The sequence below is a fragment of the Anastrepha ludens genome, chromosome 5, assembly GCF_028408465.1.
Source record: "Anastrepha ludens isolate Willacy chromosome 5, idAnaLude1.1, whole genome shotgun sequence".
In the NCBI taxonomy this organism is placed as follows: domain Eukaryota; kingdom Metazoa; phylum Arthropoda; class Insecta; order Diptera; family Tephritidae; genus Anastrepha; species Anastrepha ludens.
The window spans coordinates 105,000,514-105,013,996 of NC_071501.1; the positions used below are offsets into that span (position 1 = coordinate 105,000,514).

Genomic DNA, 13,483 nt, shown 5'->3' on the forward strand with positions numbered 1-13,483 from the left:
AACTTTATAAGATTTCTCAGACTGGATACAGTCATGAAGGAATATCCCATATAATTTGTTGGTAGCGAGGTGCGAAAGCACTAGCTCGATTCTTGGAGAATCACTATCCGACTAGAAATTTTGGTAAGGCGGTGATTAGGCGCAAATAAGGCAGACCGCATTCCAAATTTGCGCCTCATAAGGCAGCCAAACTAGGCCCAAGTCCCGAAAGGTATCGCCACACATCTGCCTCATTAGGCGCAGGTTCGAAAAACGGAACTTCGGTAATACTCCGGAGTCCCTTCTACTAATCAGTTAGGGATTCCAATTTATGCCTAAGTGAGACACCGCCACAGATTTTCGTGACCACCAGCAAATTTGGTATTGTTCTGGCATGCCAATCTTTGACTTGCCTAACGTGGGCCTGGTAAGGTAATAGTGAGGCGTGCCTCAGTAAGGCCTGCCTAATTCGGGTCTAACTGATTTTTCGGCATGCCTCACTGTAATTCTAGTCGGGTACTTCAACCAACCAACCAGCTCTTTGTAGAAGTCGATTACGAAAGCTGAAAAAGTAGTTGTCTCTTTACAGTAGGATGAGAGTTTTATATCCACACTGGGTCTTAAAATGACCCTTTAGGGACATTGGCTACAAATTAAGAATTTTGTTATTTCAAGTGACCTCCTTAATCGCCTGCAATGAATTCAAACGAAAATTTGTGGAGTACCGTCAAATCACATCTTTCAAGGAAGCCAAATCCACCCAATGGACTAAACAAACTGTCATGGTATATGAGCTGTGGCCATATAAACACAATTTTTACGAAGTTGTCCAACAATATCTTGGTACTGAAAGGAAGTATTTTGCAGAAAAGTTAACGGGAAGGTATATGCGCGACGTTAGTCAGTGCGCCACATCAGCGAAATACCGGGAGAAAGCTTCGCGAGCTTAACAAAAACAGCGTTTAGTCCGACGAGTCTTAATTTAGAGATTCTGCTGTTTAGATTATGCGATGCGAATATATTTCATTGTTCCATACTTCTAATGATGGCAAAAAAGAGATTAACTCCTTCAAAGCTTGAACGGAAAGTACGGTCTATGAGAATTTCTGCTCATACGCCAATTAAGAAACGGATATTTAGTTGTGAACGTGAATATTTTACGATAGGCTGCCCATGCGAGGGGGCGCATTTTGACAAATAATCAAAACTCATTCGTTGTGATACCATAGAGAGAAGGAAAACAAAAGGAAAAAACATAAACAGGTGGCAAAAGGTGCTTTGGATTAGAGAATGACGAGCAACAGTGGCTAATTACGCTCGTATTAACAGCTTCAAGCTACTGATGAATTTCACCAGGTGTGTGATATTTAAACCCGCAATAACCGCAGGTGTAGTAAAAATGTGAGAGCTCAGTTGTCTAAATCTTAGCCCGACGAGAGAAGGGCAGCTGATGAGAAGTTGCTTAAATGATTACACCTCGTCCTCCAGACAGCTTCTACCGAAAGAACTTGAAGCAATCCTGGGTCTCACCGCACGGACCCCTTACGGACAATGTCTAGTAAGGATACCTACCAAATTCGAAAGCTACGGCGTTGTTAATCCTATATTACGATGATCCTAAGAGAAAAGAGAGCTTACTGAGGTAAGCCTGTCCAGCTGGTGTCACCATCACCGTCTACATCAATGCCACTTCTAAATATGTATACATATATCGGAGTTTATACTCTGTATTTGTACTTGGTATGAGCTGCTGACACTAGATGAGAAGAGGTGGTAATAAGCCTTCGAAAACCGAAACAAAACTCTCTTGAGTGACAATCCGGCATAGGTCACATGTTGTCACAACAATGCTTACATGCGTATTTGAAAGCACTCAAATGGTAAGTATTACTCCACCAGCCCGACGATGGCCCTAGCCGTAGCAAAGGGCTACTATACAGTAGGGTTGTCAGCTCGGCCCTTTTATACGCGACAACGATCTGCGCTGACGCATTGAACATTAAAAGCTATTGGAGAAAACTAATATTCATCTATCTGAAGAAGCTTCCTTCGTCATTGAAAGACTAATTCCGGCTGGCATTTTCATCAAAGAAATGAAGGCATTATATATAAGGCTATCCGAACACGGCAATAGAGCAAGGCGTAAAGAAAGGTATCGTTCGATCGCCCACTGGCAAAATCGGTGGAACAGATAACCCAAAGGTAGATGGACACCCGAGTTAATACCCATGACGTGGTTTGAAAGAAACGGTGGGGGAGCCAATTACTACCTAACTCAATTCCTTTCAAGGCACGGGGTATTTAGAAATTATCTCCATAGATTTGACCATGACAGCTCAACAAACTGCCCAATGTGGAAGATGTTGATCACGTTTTGTTCCAATGCCCACGCAATGCTCACGAAATTCGTCTAAATTGTAAGCGGAGGAAATATTATAGACTTTATGTTGAAGTTAGGTGATAATTGAAAGGGAATCTGTGTGCAAAAGAAACATATCCTTAATAATCCATAAGCCTTTTTGGCAGTTCCGCGGGGAGAAAGGTAGATTGTGTAGATGTATTTAGTACGCAGGTGTAGCTGTGAGGCTACAAGTCGTGCACACTGCAATGCAGGTATAGCAGTACTCATGAGAGTTTGCTCTTCACGGGCGACATGCAAGAAAAAATGAAACAAAAAACCGATCAAATTTAAAATTGGTTTTCTAATTAAATGTAAGTTTTCGATAAGCGTTTGACAATTACCTTGCAGAGGGTCGGAAGTAGCGGTTAGCGTTGGAGAATATTAGTTTGAATATTTACGCAAGACTTTCCTTTAAGAATTTCTCAAAGTAAGAAAAACAAAAACGAAAGTACAAACATATTTAAATTGCGCTTCATTCACCATATTTCTAGTTTCCAAATTCATTGCTGGTGAAAAATGCAGCACAGGAGTGCTATAATTTTGTACTTTTACTCATTGAAAACATAGCTTTGGTGGTGGTGAAACTTCTGTTAAAGCAATAACTTTCTCTGCCACAATTTATAATATATAAAAGTTAAGTGAGACGTAACTCACAAATGAAACCTACCAACCGCTATAATCATACAGTCATACATACATATCTACATTCAATAAAGTTATACGGCTGCGAACATTCGATCGCTTACACACACACATTCACATATATGAATGTACACGTATAGTTAAGGTAGAATATGGAGTAGACAAATTGTTGAAAGGACGTGCAAACAGACAGAAAAGAAAGAACAAATTTCACATAATGAGTGTATGTGCGTGAAAGTGTGTATGAGTATGAGTGGATGTGTGTGTGTAGTGTGTGTGGGTATCGTCGCTTTTGGTTTGGTAATGAAGTGCACTTTGGCGCCGCCTGAGCATACACTTCTCATACATACACAAATGCTGTTATACATAAATACATACATGCATATTTATATACGCGTACATATATACCCATCCATACAAAAATATACATATTTATACTTGATATATTTTGTGCAGCGAGTTTATGCTGTGAAAACACTTTCACGTATGTATGGCGGCAGGCTTACTCATACATGCAAACATACAAACATTCAGTGCATTCCATGCATATTCCATAGAAATCTACACACATCTACAAGTATATGCATATATGTATATGCACATTTATGTGTATGCATATGTAGTTAAATGAATGTTTGCGCTCCCTTATGGGTACTAAGAGGCAAACACATACACACCCACAACCAATACTTTGGAGAGTGCGCCGAATAACTGTAAATTAAATGCATGCGCCGCTGCGTTGGTTTAAGCTGATACTGCATACACTCATACTCCCACACAAACGCAGGCACTCCCGCACAAACACAAATACACACACACACACCCTCATACATTTGCAGTTGGGTTTAGAACCGCTTACTCTACGGAATTGACACTTGCACTGAACTGCAGAAATACGCTTTCACGCATACATACATACATATTCATATACATACATACACTTGTGCATATTTGGATGAGTGTGTTCAGCTGTTCATGTATTAGATTGACTGTGTACGTGGCTTGCATGAAAGTTTAAAAATATATACATATATATATTGCCATATGCAGGTATGTGTGTGTATGTGTGGTATGGTGGCCCATTGGATGCACTTACGTTGTATCCTCAGCAGAATCGTAATTTGTTCGGAATCCGCAAAAGTTGGTGTGATTCGCATCGCACGACACGTGTATTCACCAGCATCCGATTGCTGTACATTCTTGATGAAGAGTCCATCGGAGAGTTTTTTGTATTTGGTCGAGTTGACAGCTGTGTGAAACAAATCAAAATAGCATGAAATTTTCTATACAACTTTGTTATTTCCCGTTAATCCACCTAGAGGCTATAGAATTTAGAAATAGTAATTGCATTGAATATAGAACAATAGCATCAAAGTTGTGCCACAATTCAAAGGGGTAAAGAGAGCATCAATTTGTTTAAAATGTTAACGTTTTTCTTTTTTCTTTTCAAGCAGTTAAATTTCTTATTACGTATAACAAATACTGCCACGTATAAAATTTTGAAATAAAAGAGAGCCAGAAAATATTTTTACGAGTTCACACAGTCAACGTAAAAATAAATTCAATAAGGCGAAAACTGAGGCGCCATATATTGATACGTTTTGGCCATTTATTTAACTCTTTTTTCAACTTTAATGAATTTTATACAAAATTATAATTTATACTGCAACAAAAACCATATAATGCAAAGTTTCAAACTTTTTTAGAAAAATTGTAAAAATTCGGGAAATTTTCATCAAAATTTCAAACAGAATTTTTGGAAAAATTTCGGGTGTGCAATTTTATAGATCATTGAAGTTTGCTACAGTCGTCTCTCGTGAATTCGAAATTCGAGGGACTCTTAAAATATTACGAATAATCGTGTGTTTGAAATATTAAATGATTCGAAATTTTTGATAGAAAATCAAAAAAACTTCGAATTATCAAGTGTTTTTATTTAACTGCTAACGTTTCACATATTCATAATGTGAATTAATTAATCTTTGTAAGAAACTCATTTATACGCGTTTGCTTCGAAGCACATTGCTGCTGCCTAGACTTTTCAATCATTTCTTTAAGGAGAATAAGTGCCTGATATGCTGTTTCATCACTTTCGTTTTGTAGACAAAAGTTTTGTAAGTTATCGAATGAGGCTCTTGCCACCTTAACTGACACCTATGCCAAAAGTTCTGATGTATCGTCTTCATCGTTGCTCTTTTCATTCGTAGCTGTCGCAGATAAAATTTCGCCATCGGTTAGTAATCCTGAGACAGAAACATTTTTATTCACTTCAACATAGTCAAAAAAACTCACTTTTTGGCCTCTGAACGGAATTTCGCGATATCATTAGACATTTGTTGGTGACGGATAACGGGATTTTTCGTTTTCATTAGACATTTCTTAGTGACGGGTTTTTTCGTTTTCATTAGACCTTTACTGGTGACTGGGAGTGAGATTTCTCGAGTTTAGTAGACATTTGTTGGTGGCCGGGGACGGGATTTTTCGCTTTCGTTAGACATGTGTTGGTGACTGGGAATGAGTTTTCTCATTTTCGTTAGATAGGAAGGAGAACTCTTGTTTTGTTCTATTAGTCTCGGCTATAAGCATAATTATATAATAATAAATAATTCATGGATTGTTTTCGTTACAACGGTTACTGCTATTGAGCATTATCCATTGTGTTTCTAAGTAAGATTTCAGTTCGGTTTCTATTTCGGAGTGATTGGTACTTATAGTATGGTAAAGTAACAAATAATTCTATTTATATTCCTTATGGATGAGGGAGACATTATTGCGGAGGACTTTTACGGATATTTTTATGAATTTTATTTTTATTACACGCCTTCCAAAGTAATTTTCAGGTCTAAAATCACCGGTCTTATAGTGAGCGAGTGACAATGTGTTAAAATACATATTTTGTGAACTTTTCTTAGATCGATTTGACTTTTTTCGAAAAGGGAGACTTTACATATTTGCCGCGTGCTTACCTACTTTGTTAGATGTTTGGCTGAGCTTTTTCTTAATTTCATGGCGAGCGTCTTCATTTTGTCCTAAAAATGAAGAGCTCTACAATTTACGGTAAAGCCAAGTGGCCATACACTTTTTTACGGCGGAAATGCTCCCCGAAGTTTCCCATTGCCTTCCGAAAGGCGAGTACTATGAGAAAAAATAAATATTTTCTATCATATAATGTTTATTTACATTGGACACCGAAACTTAAATCAACCGTCCAAAATAAGTTGGTTATTGAAATTTAAAAATTTTTACGCCATTAAATGATACTTCTCCGATTGTGCGTACAAATTTTCAATACCAAAAATCCTCACAAGGAGATTTATTTGTGTGCCGAGTTTCTCAATTTTTACAATACATAAAGAGATGAACGGACAGATATTTTTTAATAACTTTTCCAGTCATTCAGCGCTAATGTGAAAGCTCAACATTGAGGAAATAATTAGGAAGGCAATATTCTCCTTGAAAGGTTGCAGGAGCGCCATCGGCAAAGGGCTTCGCGCCAATGTTATTTTTTGGCTTTATAACACAACGGAGCCTTTGTCTGGTGGAACTTGCTGGAAAGGACAATATTAGTTAAGAGGATGGAGAGGATCACTCCTACTCTAAAGCTCAACGCAAGGGAAAACTGCAGCTGCACACGCTGCAATCAGATTGAAGATTTCGGACCATAAGCTACGGATACCCTAGTATTCTTAATAACTTTGAGTTTATCCCCGTGGTGCTGGGCCCGAGGGGTACTTTTTGCATACCTATTCCCTCAAGGGAGTTGGCAGGGTGTAACCTTTAGAGACAGGGCATGGTAATTACTGTAAAGAATGTATATATCTACTTCGACAGCCAAGCGGCACTTAAAGCCGCTCATTGTTTGTGAGTTCCAAATTAGTCGAGAAATGTCTGACTTCTCTCCCGATTGCATCCGAATACTTCAATATTAGGATCATTTGGGTTCTCGGTCATAGCGACATAGAGGGAAACTGCTGGCCGGATGAGCTGGCTAGACAGGGGACCCTGGAGGTGATTTCATCGTAAAATGAGAGGGTTGAAGCTCCCTTGAGAACCTGCGGTCTACGACTGGAAATATGAGTATTGCGTCAATTCAGCGAGCGTTGGGCTTGTGCGCTAACGCCGAAAGTCGCGAGATCCTTCTGGCCACGGGTAAATCGGGGGCGCTTGAGGGAACTTCAAATGCTAACAAGGCCGCAGCTCTCAAATCTGGTAGGTATCTTTACCGGGCATAGTCCATAAGGTATCTATGCGGTGATACTTGGGATTGCTTAAAGTTCTTTCGGCAGAAGCTGTCTGGAGGATGAGGTGGAATCATCTCAGCATCTTCTCAGCTGCCCTGCTCTCGACGTGGATATTGCGGGTTTAAATATCACACACCTGATGAAACTCATCAGTAGCTTGAAGCGGTTAATATGAACGTAATTAGCTTCTGTTTGACGTCATCGTCTAATCCAAAGCCCCTTCTTCCTTTTTGCACCTGTCTGGTTCATTTCCATCTGTTTTCCAGGCTGTTAAGAAGGGAGTACCAGTGACCTCAATCGTCTAGTTGCCAAATCCGTCTGAAAGGTCTTCCCAGCTTCTGAAATGGAGGTTAAATGGTAAACCTAGCTTTTCTGCGGGTGTGCCGATTGTCCAATGACCGGTAAACACAGCTACGAGTTTGGAAATTGAATGGCGTGGAGTTCCCAGGACTTTCTGAGTCCTCCGTCTATTATATTGCGGCCAAAGTGTTTTCAAAATAACACATGAAGAAATGGAGCTATGTCTGTTTTGAGCATTCCTGAGAAATAAGTTGTGCAATACCCAACAGTCAAATAGACCCAGATCAGAGAAAAGTTGACTGCACACCCAAGAACTTTCATTATTTTGAACACGAAGTTACGAATAAGCTTCTAAACACGTCTACGATAATTTTAGGATCGAAGAACAGATATTTTATTCATTCGTTCAACAATTTTTATTGCACTGTTTTATTTTCCCTTAATTCTTCTTAATTAGGTAAACTACACCCATTTTATTTGCCACTGACTTGCAACAAAAATACCTAATTTTATTTGATTGAAAAACGTGCCATCGCATGCCTACTCACTGTTTATGTATTCGCCATTATATAGCCACGACACGTCCGGACGGGGGTCACCTTTAACAACACACTTGACCGTAGCATCACGACCCTCGCCCGCCGACTGCACCAGCTCCGTTTTGTCAAAGGAAATTTTCTCTGTTCTCCCGTTGTTGTTGGTGAAGTGGATGAATGGCAGATTTTTATTCAGTTTGAGATTTTTTCGTTTAAATCCATTCGCAGTAACCGCAATAAGGCAGGCGGGCATCCAAAGACCACAACAAAGCGTTTGCGAAGCGGTAAATGGGGCGTATAAGTAACCAACATTAAGGATATGGGTATGCATGTAAGTATACGAAGTTAGTCGACCCAGCAAGAAATTACGTAATGATGTGTAAGCAAATGTTAAGAAAAATAGAAGGAAATGCAAAGAGAAGAATGTAACGGATATTTAGTGGGTGCAAATATACATTTCTATGCAAGTAAATATAAGTGTGTAAACCTGCATGGTAAAGGTGTATATGTCAGTGCATGTAGTTGTAACTAAACTGTAGCAGAGATTATTTTTCAATGATAACCATGACGAGGAAGTCATTTGTGACACTTTGAACAATGCTTAAATTAGTACAAGTATTTTGTGGAGTGCTTTGGTGAATTAATGTATTTGTGTGTGTATGGAAATCTGGGCATGTGTAAGTGTATAAATTACACAAGATAAACCTGTGCGGAAGTAAACGTACGATTTACGAGTAGCTCAAAAGACCTTCTTGTCTCTCCGCTTGCCGCCAGAGGCCCAGAATCAGTTGTTGTTGCCCCTGCTGATGATGATGCTTCATTGTTGTTGCTGTTGTTGTTGGTCAACGTGGCTTCACACGTCCAGTTGCCCTTGTCCGTCAGCGCAATGTGCTCAAACACCAGCGCCAAGAATCCTATGATTGCATGGGAGGAGAGAAAAAAGAGCAGAGCAAAGTGTAAGAACAATAGAAAACGAAGAAGAAGCTGCACAAGAAATACACATAAAGAGTGGTGAATGAAAAGGGCTCGGTGTGGTGGGAACAAATGAATAAATGAATAGTAAGCGAAAATTTTACTACATTCCTGTAATCCGAAAAGTTGCCAACAGCAACAAGCAATATGTAAGTATGAAGACACATAAACACAAACAAATGAAAAGTGGAGCGCGCACACACACATATTTATATATACAGTATTGTTGAAAGCCTAAGCAACCTTTGCTGCTAAGTCATATAACTAAGTATTACATCTCCATGAAAATTTACAGTTAATTCTCTCGTCAATCTAGAGATTAAAAGTTAAAAATGTATTCATACATAAAAATATTTATTACCTTTTTTGCTTCGCACATTTGAAACTTAATCAATTTTCTCTTATAAAAGGATTAGTCGAGTTACGTCGCTCAATTTTCTAGCTCTCGACAATTTCTAAACTTTTTGAAACCATTGCCAATGAAAAGACGACCTTTGCCACTAAAAGCCTAATTTCGTGCAATCAGTATGGAATCGTCACTGGACGGCCCACAGAGTCTAATCTTGCCGTTTTTAGTGAATATTGTAAAGGGTGATCAGATTGCAGGTACTTTTCCCTATAGGGTTTTCCTTTGTAGATAAACCAGATTCGATTGAGGCATTGAAAGCCAACATTACTAAAGTTATTCACGAGAAACCGACCGAAGTCATCCAGCGAGTCATTCAAAATTGGTGTTTACAGATTGTCGAATTACGGCGCAGTGTTGATTTTGTGAGTCGGATAAGTTTGTTTGTGGTTCCAAATTCGTTCATAGCAGCGACGAAATGAGTTCGTATAATACTATCAAATGCAGCTTTGAAGTCTATAAACCAAAATGAAATGTGGTTACATTGTTTTCTTGAGTTTCTAACGATTTCTCTTATGGTAAACATTTGGTGTATTATAGACCTTCCTGAATTGAAAGCAGCCTGATAATTTCCTACTATCTTATCAACGAATGGGCGTAACCGCTCTTACAAAATATTAGAGCATATTTTATAGCAAATATTAAGAAGGGTCAACAATTTGTACACTTGAATTTGACTCCCTTTTTGTGGAGTAGGTAGATTATTTCGCCTTTTCACTATTCTGGCATACGCTCATCCTGCCAAGCCCTTTTTAATAGGAGGAATATTGCGCTTAGAGATATTTATGATATACACTAACTCACAGCTTATTTGATGCAGCCAAAAAAACTTATTAAAATATCAAATATATTTTATGATATTTCCATTAAAGAAAAAATCTTATATTTTTTTATTGTTAAATAACACGTTTTATTACATAACAAAAAATGTTTCTTCATAAGAAAGATATGGCAAATTAAAATAACTCATTTACAGTTTTGAGTTTTGAGATCACAGCTTAAATGATGCACTAAATTAAAAGTATTCAGAAAACATAAACACATTAATAATTCGATTTCATGATTACAGCTAATACTTAGTGGGGTATCCCTATTGATTCAGAACAGCTTTTAATCGCGAATTCATAGATTCTACAAGTTTTGCTGTATAATCGGAACTGATTTTATCCCAGGAAGATCTGTAGTGCCCTTTTCAGATCAGAAGCATTAGAAATATTGTGGTTTCTTATTTTATTTTCCAGCACTGACCACAAATTCTCAATAACGTTGAGATCTGGACTCTGTGCTGGTGTCTGTACTACATGTGGGCAGTTCTAGATAAGCCAAGTTTTTACAATACCAGATGTATACTTGGGATCGGTGCCTTGGTAGAACCTAAACGAATCTCTAATGCCCATTTTATACGCACTTTGTACTAAATTATCTTTTAGCATATCCAGATGCAGCTCCTTATTCATGTTTCCTTCGATAAATGTTAAATTTCCGACGCCTGAATAGGTCATGCAACCCCTTACGATCACACTGCCCCCGCCGAGTTTAACTGTAGAGCGCAAATTACATGGTTGAAGCGCGATGTTTGGTTTTCTCCATACGCAGGACTTCCCATCAGACCTGAAAAGGTGAAATTTGCTTTCATCCGCAAAAACAACGGACTTTCAGAACGAAATGTCTGTGTTCAAATTTGTCTGCAAAACTCTATTCTTTGTTTTCTAGCATTAATCAACGGCTTATTTCGGGCAGTCCTTCCATGAAAATTTTCTTCGCGCAGAACTCTACGAACTGTTTCAGGGCTACAGATCTTGCCTAAGTATTTTACGACTTCGTTCGTTAATTTTGGAGCGCTTAAATCGTGGTTTTCTTTAACTTTGCGAGCAATCCACCTCTTATCTGCATCATTAAATATTTTATTTGGCGCAGATCTGCCTTTATCTTCTATCCTGTTCTCGTAACGAAATCTTTCTACAATGTGCTGAACCGTTTTGGAACTAATAGCAAAAATTTCTGCAATTCTTCGTTGACCTTTGCCCTCTTTATAATGACGAGTAACGTCTTCCCTTTTTTCAAGTGAGGTCCGTTTTCCCATTTTAAAAAATTTAAATTTTTTCAACTTTTCTTTACAAAATTTTTTTGAGAATGACTTAAAACGCTAAGCTAAACAGTAAAAAATACATCTCACAGTTCTTGCATTTTCAGAGAAAATATAAAATACACTGCATCATTTAAGCTGTGAGCATATTTTGATCAGAAAACTATTTACTTCCATACTTTTTCAGCAAGCTTTGTTTTCGTTATTGTTCTTTCTGCAGTGGTAAACAGTACATACATATCTCATTACAAGTCGCATAAATTTTTTTTATTAAATTTAAAAAACATCGAATCATTTTCTTTTTTCTAAAAAAGTATTACCTGCATCAAATAAGCTGTGAGTCACTGTATGTTTGTAAATACCTGGAGGTGATTTGTCTAACCTCTAGAATCTTGTGACTTATAAGGCGGATTATAGCTCTTTCAAATTCATCAAAATTTAATTCTTCTAAGTCTGGATCGCGTTCTGGAATCGAGAATTCAATTACATCTTCAGATTCGCTGCTTCCAATGAGATGCTCATCAAAGTAGGTACTCTACACATTTGTTCAGAATGTGATTGGTGTCACTAAGTTGATTTCCACTACTGTCCTTACAGTAAAAATATATACGAACTTAACTGCTTCATTTAATATAATAATTCAATTACACTGAAATGTTAGTTCTGCGTTGAAATAACTTCTCTTGCAATTTGATTTAGGTAAATAAGATTTTGAATACGTTTCCGCTAATGTCAAACTTTGTTGAAACTCTCATTCAACAAATGTGAAAATAAAATTCCAGTTTGACCAGACTTAACTTTTGGAATTTTATTATTTTCTTTCCAGTTGCTTGCCCATCATAATTTAATATCATATAAAATAGTTTGGACCACTGCCTCTTAAATTGACAAAAAGAAGAATTTAATATCTATTTAATACGAAAATTCATAACGAAGTTGCTTATAAATTATAAGTTCGAGTTGCTTAAGTTGTGCACAACACTGTACATATACACACATACGTATATATACATGTATAAGCGAGATTTATGAAAGGATAATTCTTTTTGGTTTATTTTCTCTTGGAAAATTTGCATTTGTATAACAGTTGTTAATGCGGTTCGTTGGTTGGTCGGTCGCTTGGTTGACTGGCACTTTTCTTGCCTTTGTTTATTGCAATGTCAGCATAACTATCAACGCCATAAGACAGTGGCGTAGCCATCGGGAGGAAAATCAATGGCAAATCGTTAAATACTTAGATTATTATTAAAGCAATATGTACAAACATGTAGTGCCATATGTTTTTGACGGCTTTTGGGTGTACAATGACTTGCACAAATTTAGATGATAAATTTCCTCTGCAGATACAAATATTCATCTGGCGCTTAGGCATTGATGTCATCATTGGCAATGACTCTGACATCCAACCTCCCCGATAAATTATGATGAGTCATAAAAAACTACAAAGCTGCTAGCTTCAATACGTAACTATTAACCGGGCTGAAGTTTGCTTGTACTATTAAAGCAATTTCATTGGCTGACCTTTGTTTACTATGTATATTTAAATAGAGACACATGCTTGAAAAATTTTTATTTTATTTTTTACTAGCTTTAACCCGCGGCCCCGCTCACGTAGGAGTAGTTTTGAGGGACTTAGGATATGTATATAAAAGAATTACAAACAATAATTTCATAGAAAATAATTTTTTATTAATAACCATAATATTACAATACCCGGCATCCGTTGCTATGCCTCGTTGAATAAAATCAAAACAACCAATCAGAAAAATATCAAGCAAAATTATTTTTATTAATTTTCTATCTCAAATCGCTTTTGAACTTTGCATTTGGGTCATAGTTCAACAGCTTATGCGGATTATGAAGTCTAGAGTGTGCTATAAATAGTGGGAAATAGGAAAAACTAAGATTTTTTAGATTAAA

The 13,483-nt window shown here is 37.5% G+C and overlaps 1 protein-coding gene across 2 annotated transcripts in view; it reads right to left on the reverse strand.

Moving 5' to 3' along the window:
* LOC128863515 (neural cell adhesion molecule 1) overlaps positions 1-13,483 on the reverse strand; it is a 78,327-nt gene that overhangs the window by 18,074 nt on the left and 46,770 nt on the right. For both annotated transcript variants that reach the window (XM_054102720.1, XM_054102721.1), the window contains 3 exons: positions 8,825-9,013; positions 8,112-8,243; positions 4,119-4,271 (listed from right to left, as the gene is read on the reverse strand). In XM_054102720.1, the coding sequence (XP_053958695.1) occupies positions 4,119-4,271; positions 8,112-8,243; positions 8,825-9,013 (474 nt within the window). The remainder of the gene's footprint in view (positions 1-4,118; positions 4,272-8,111; positions 8,244-8,824; positions 9,014-13,483) is intronic.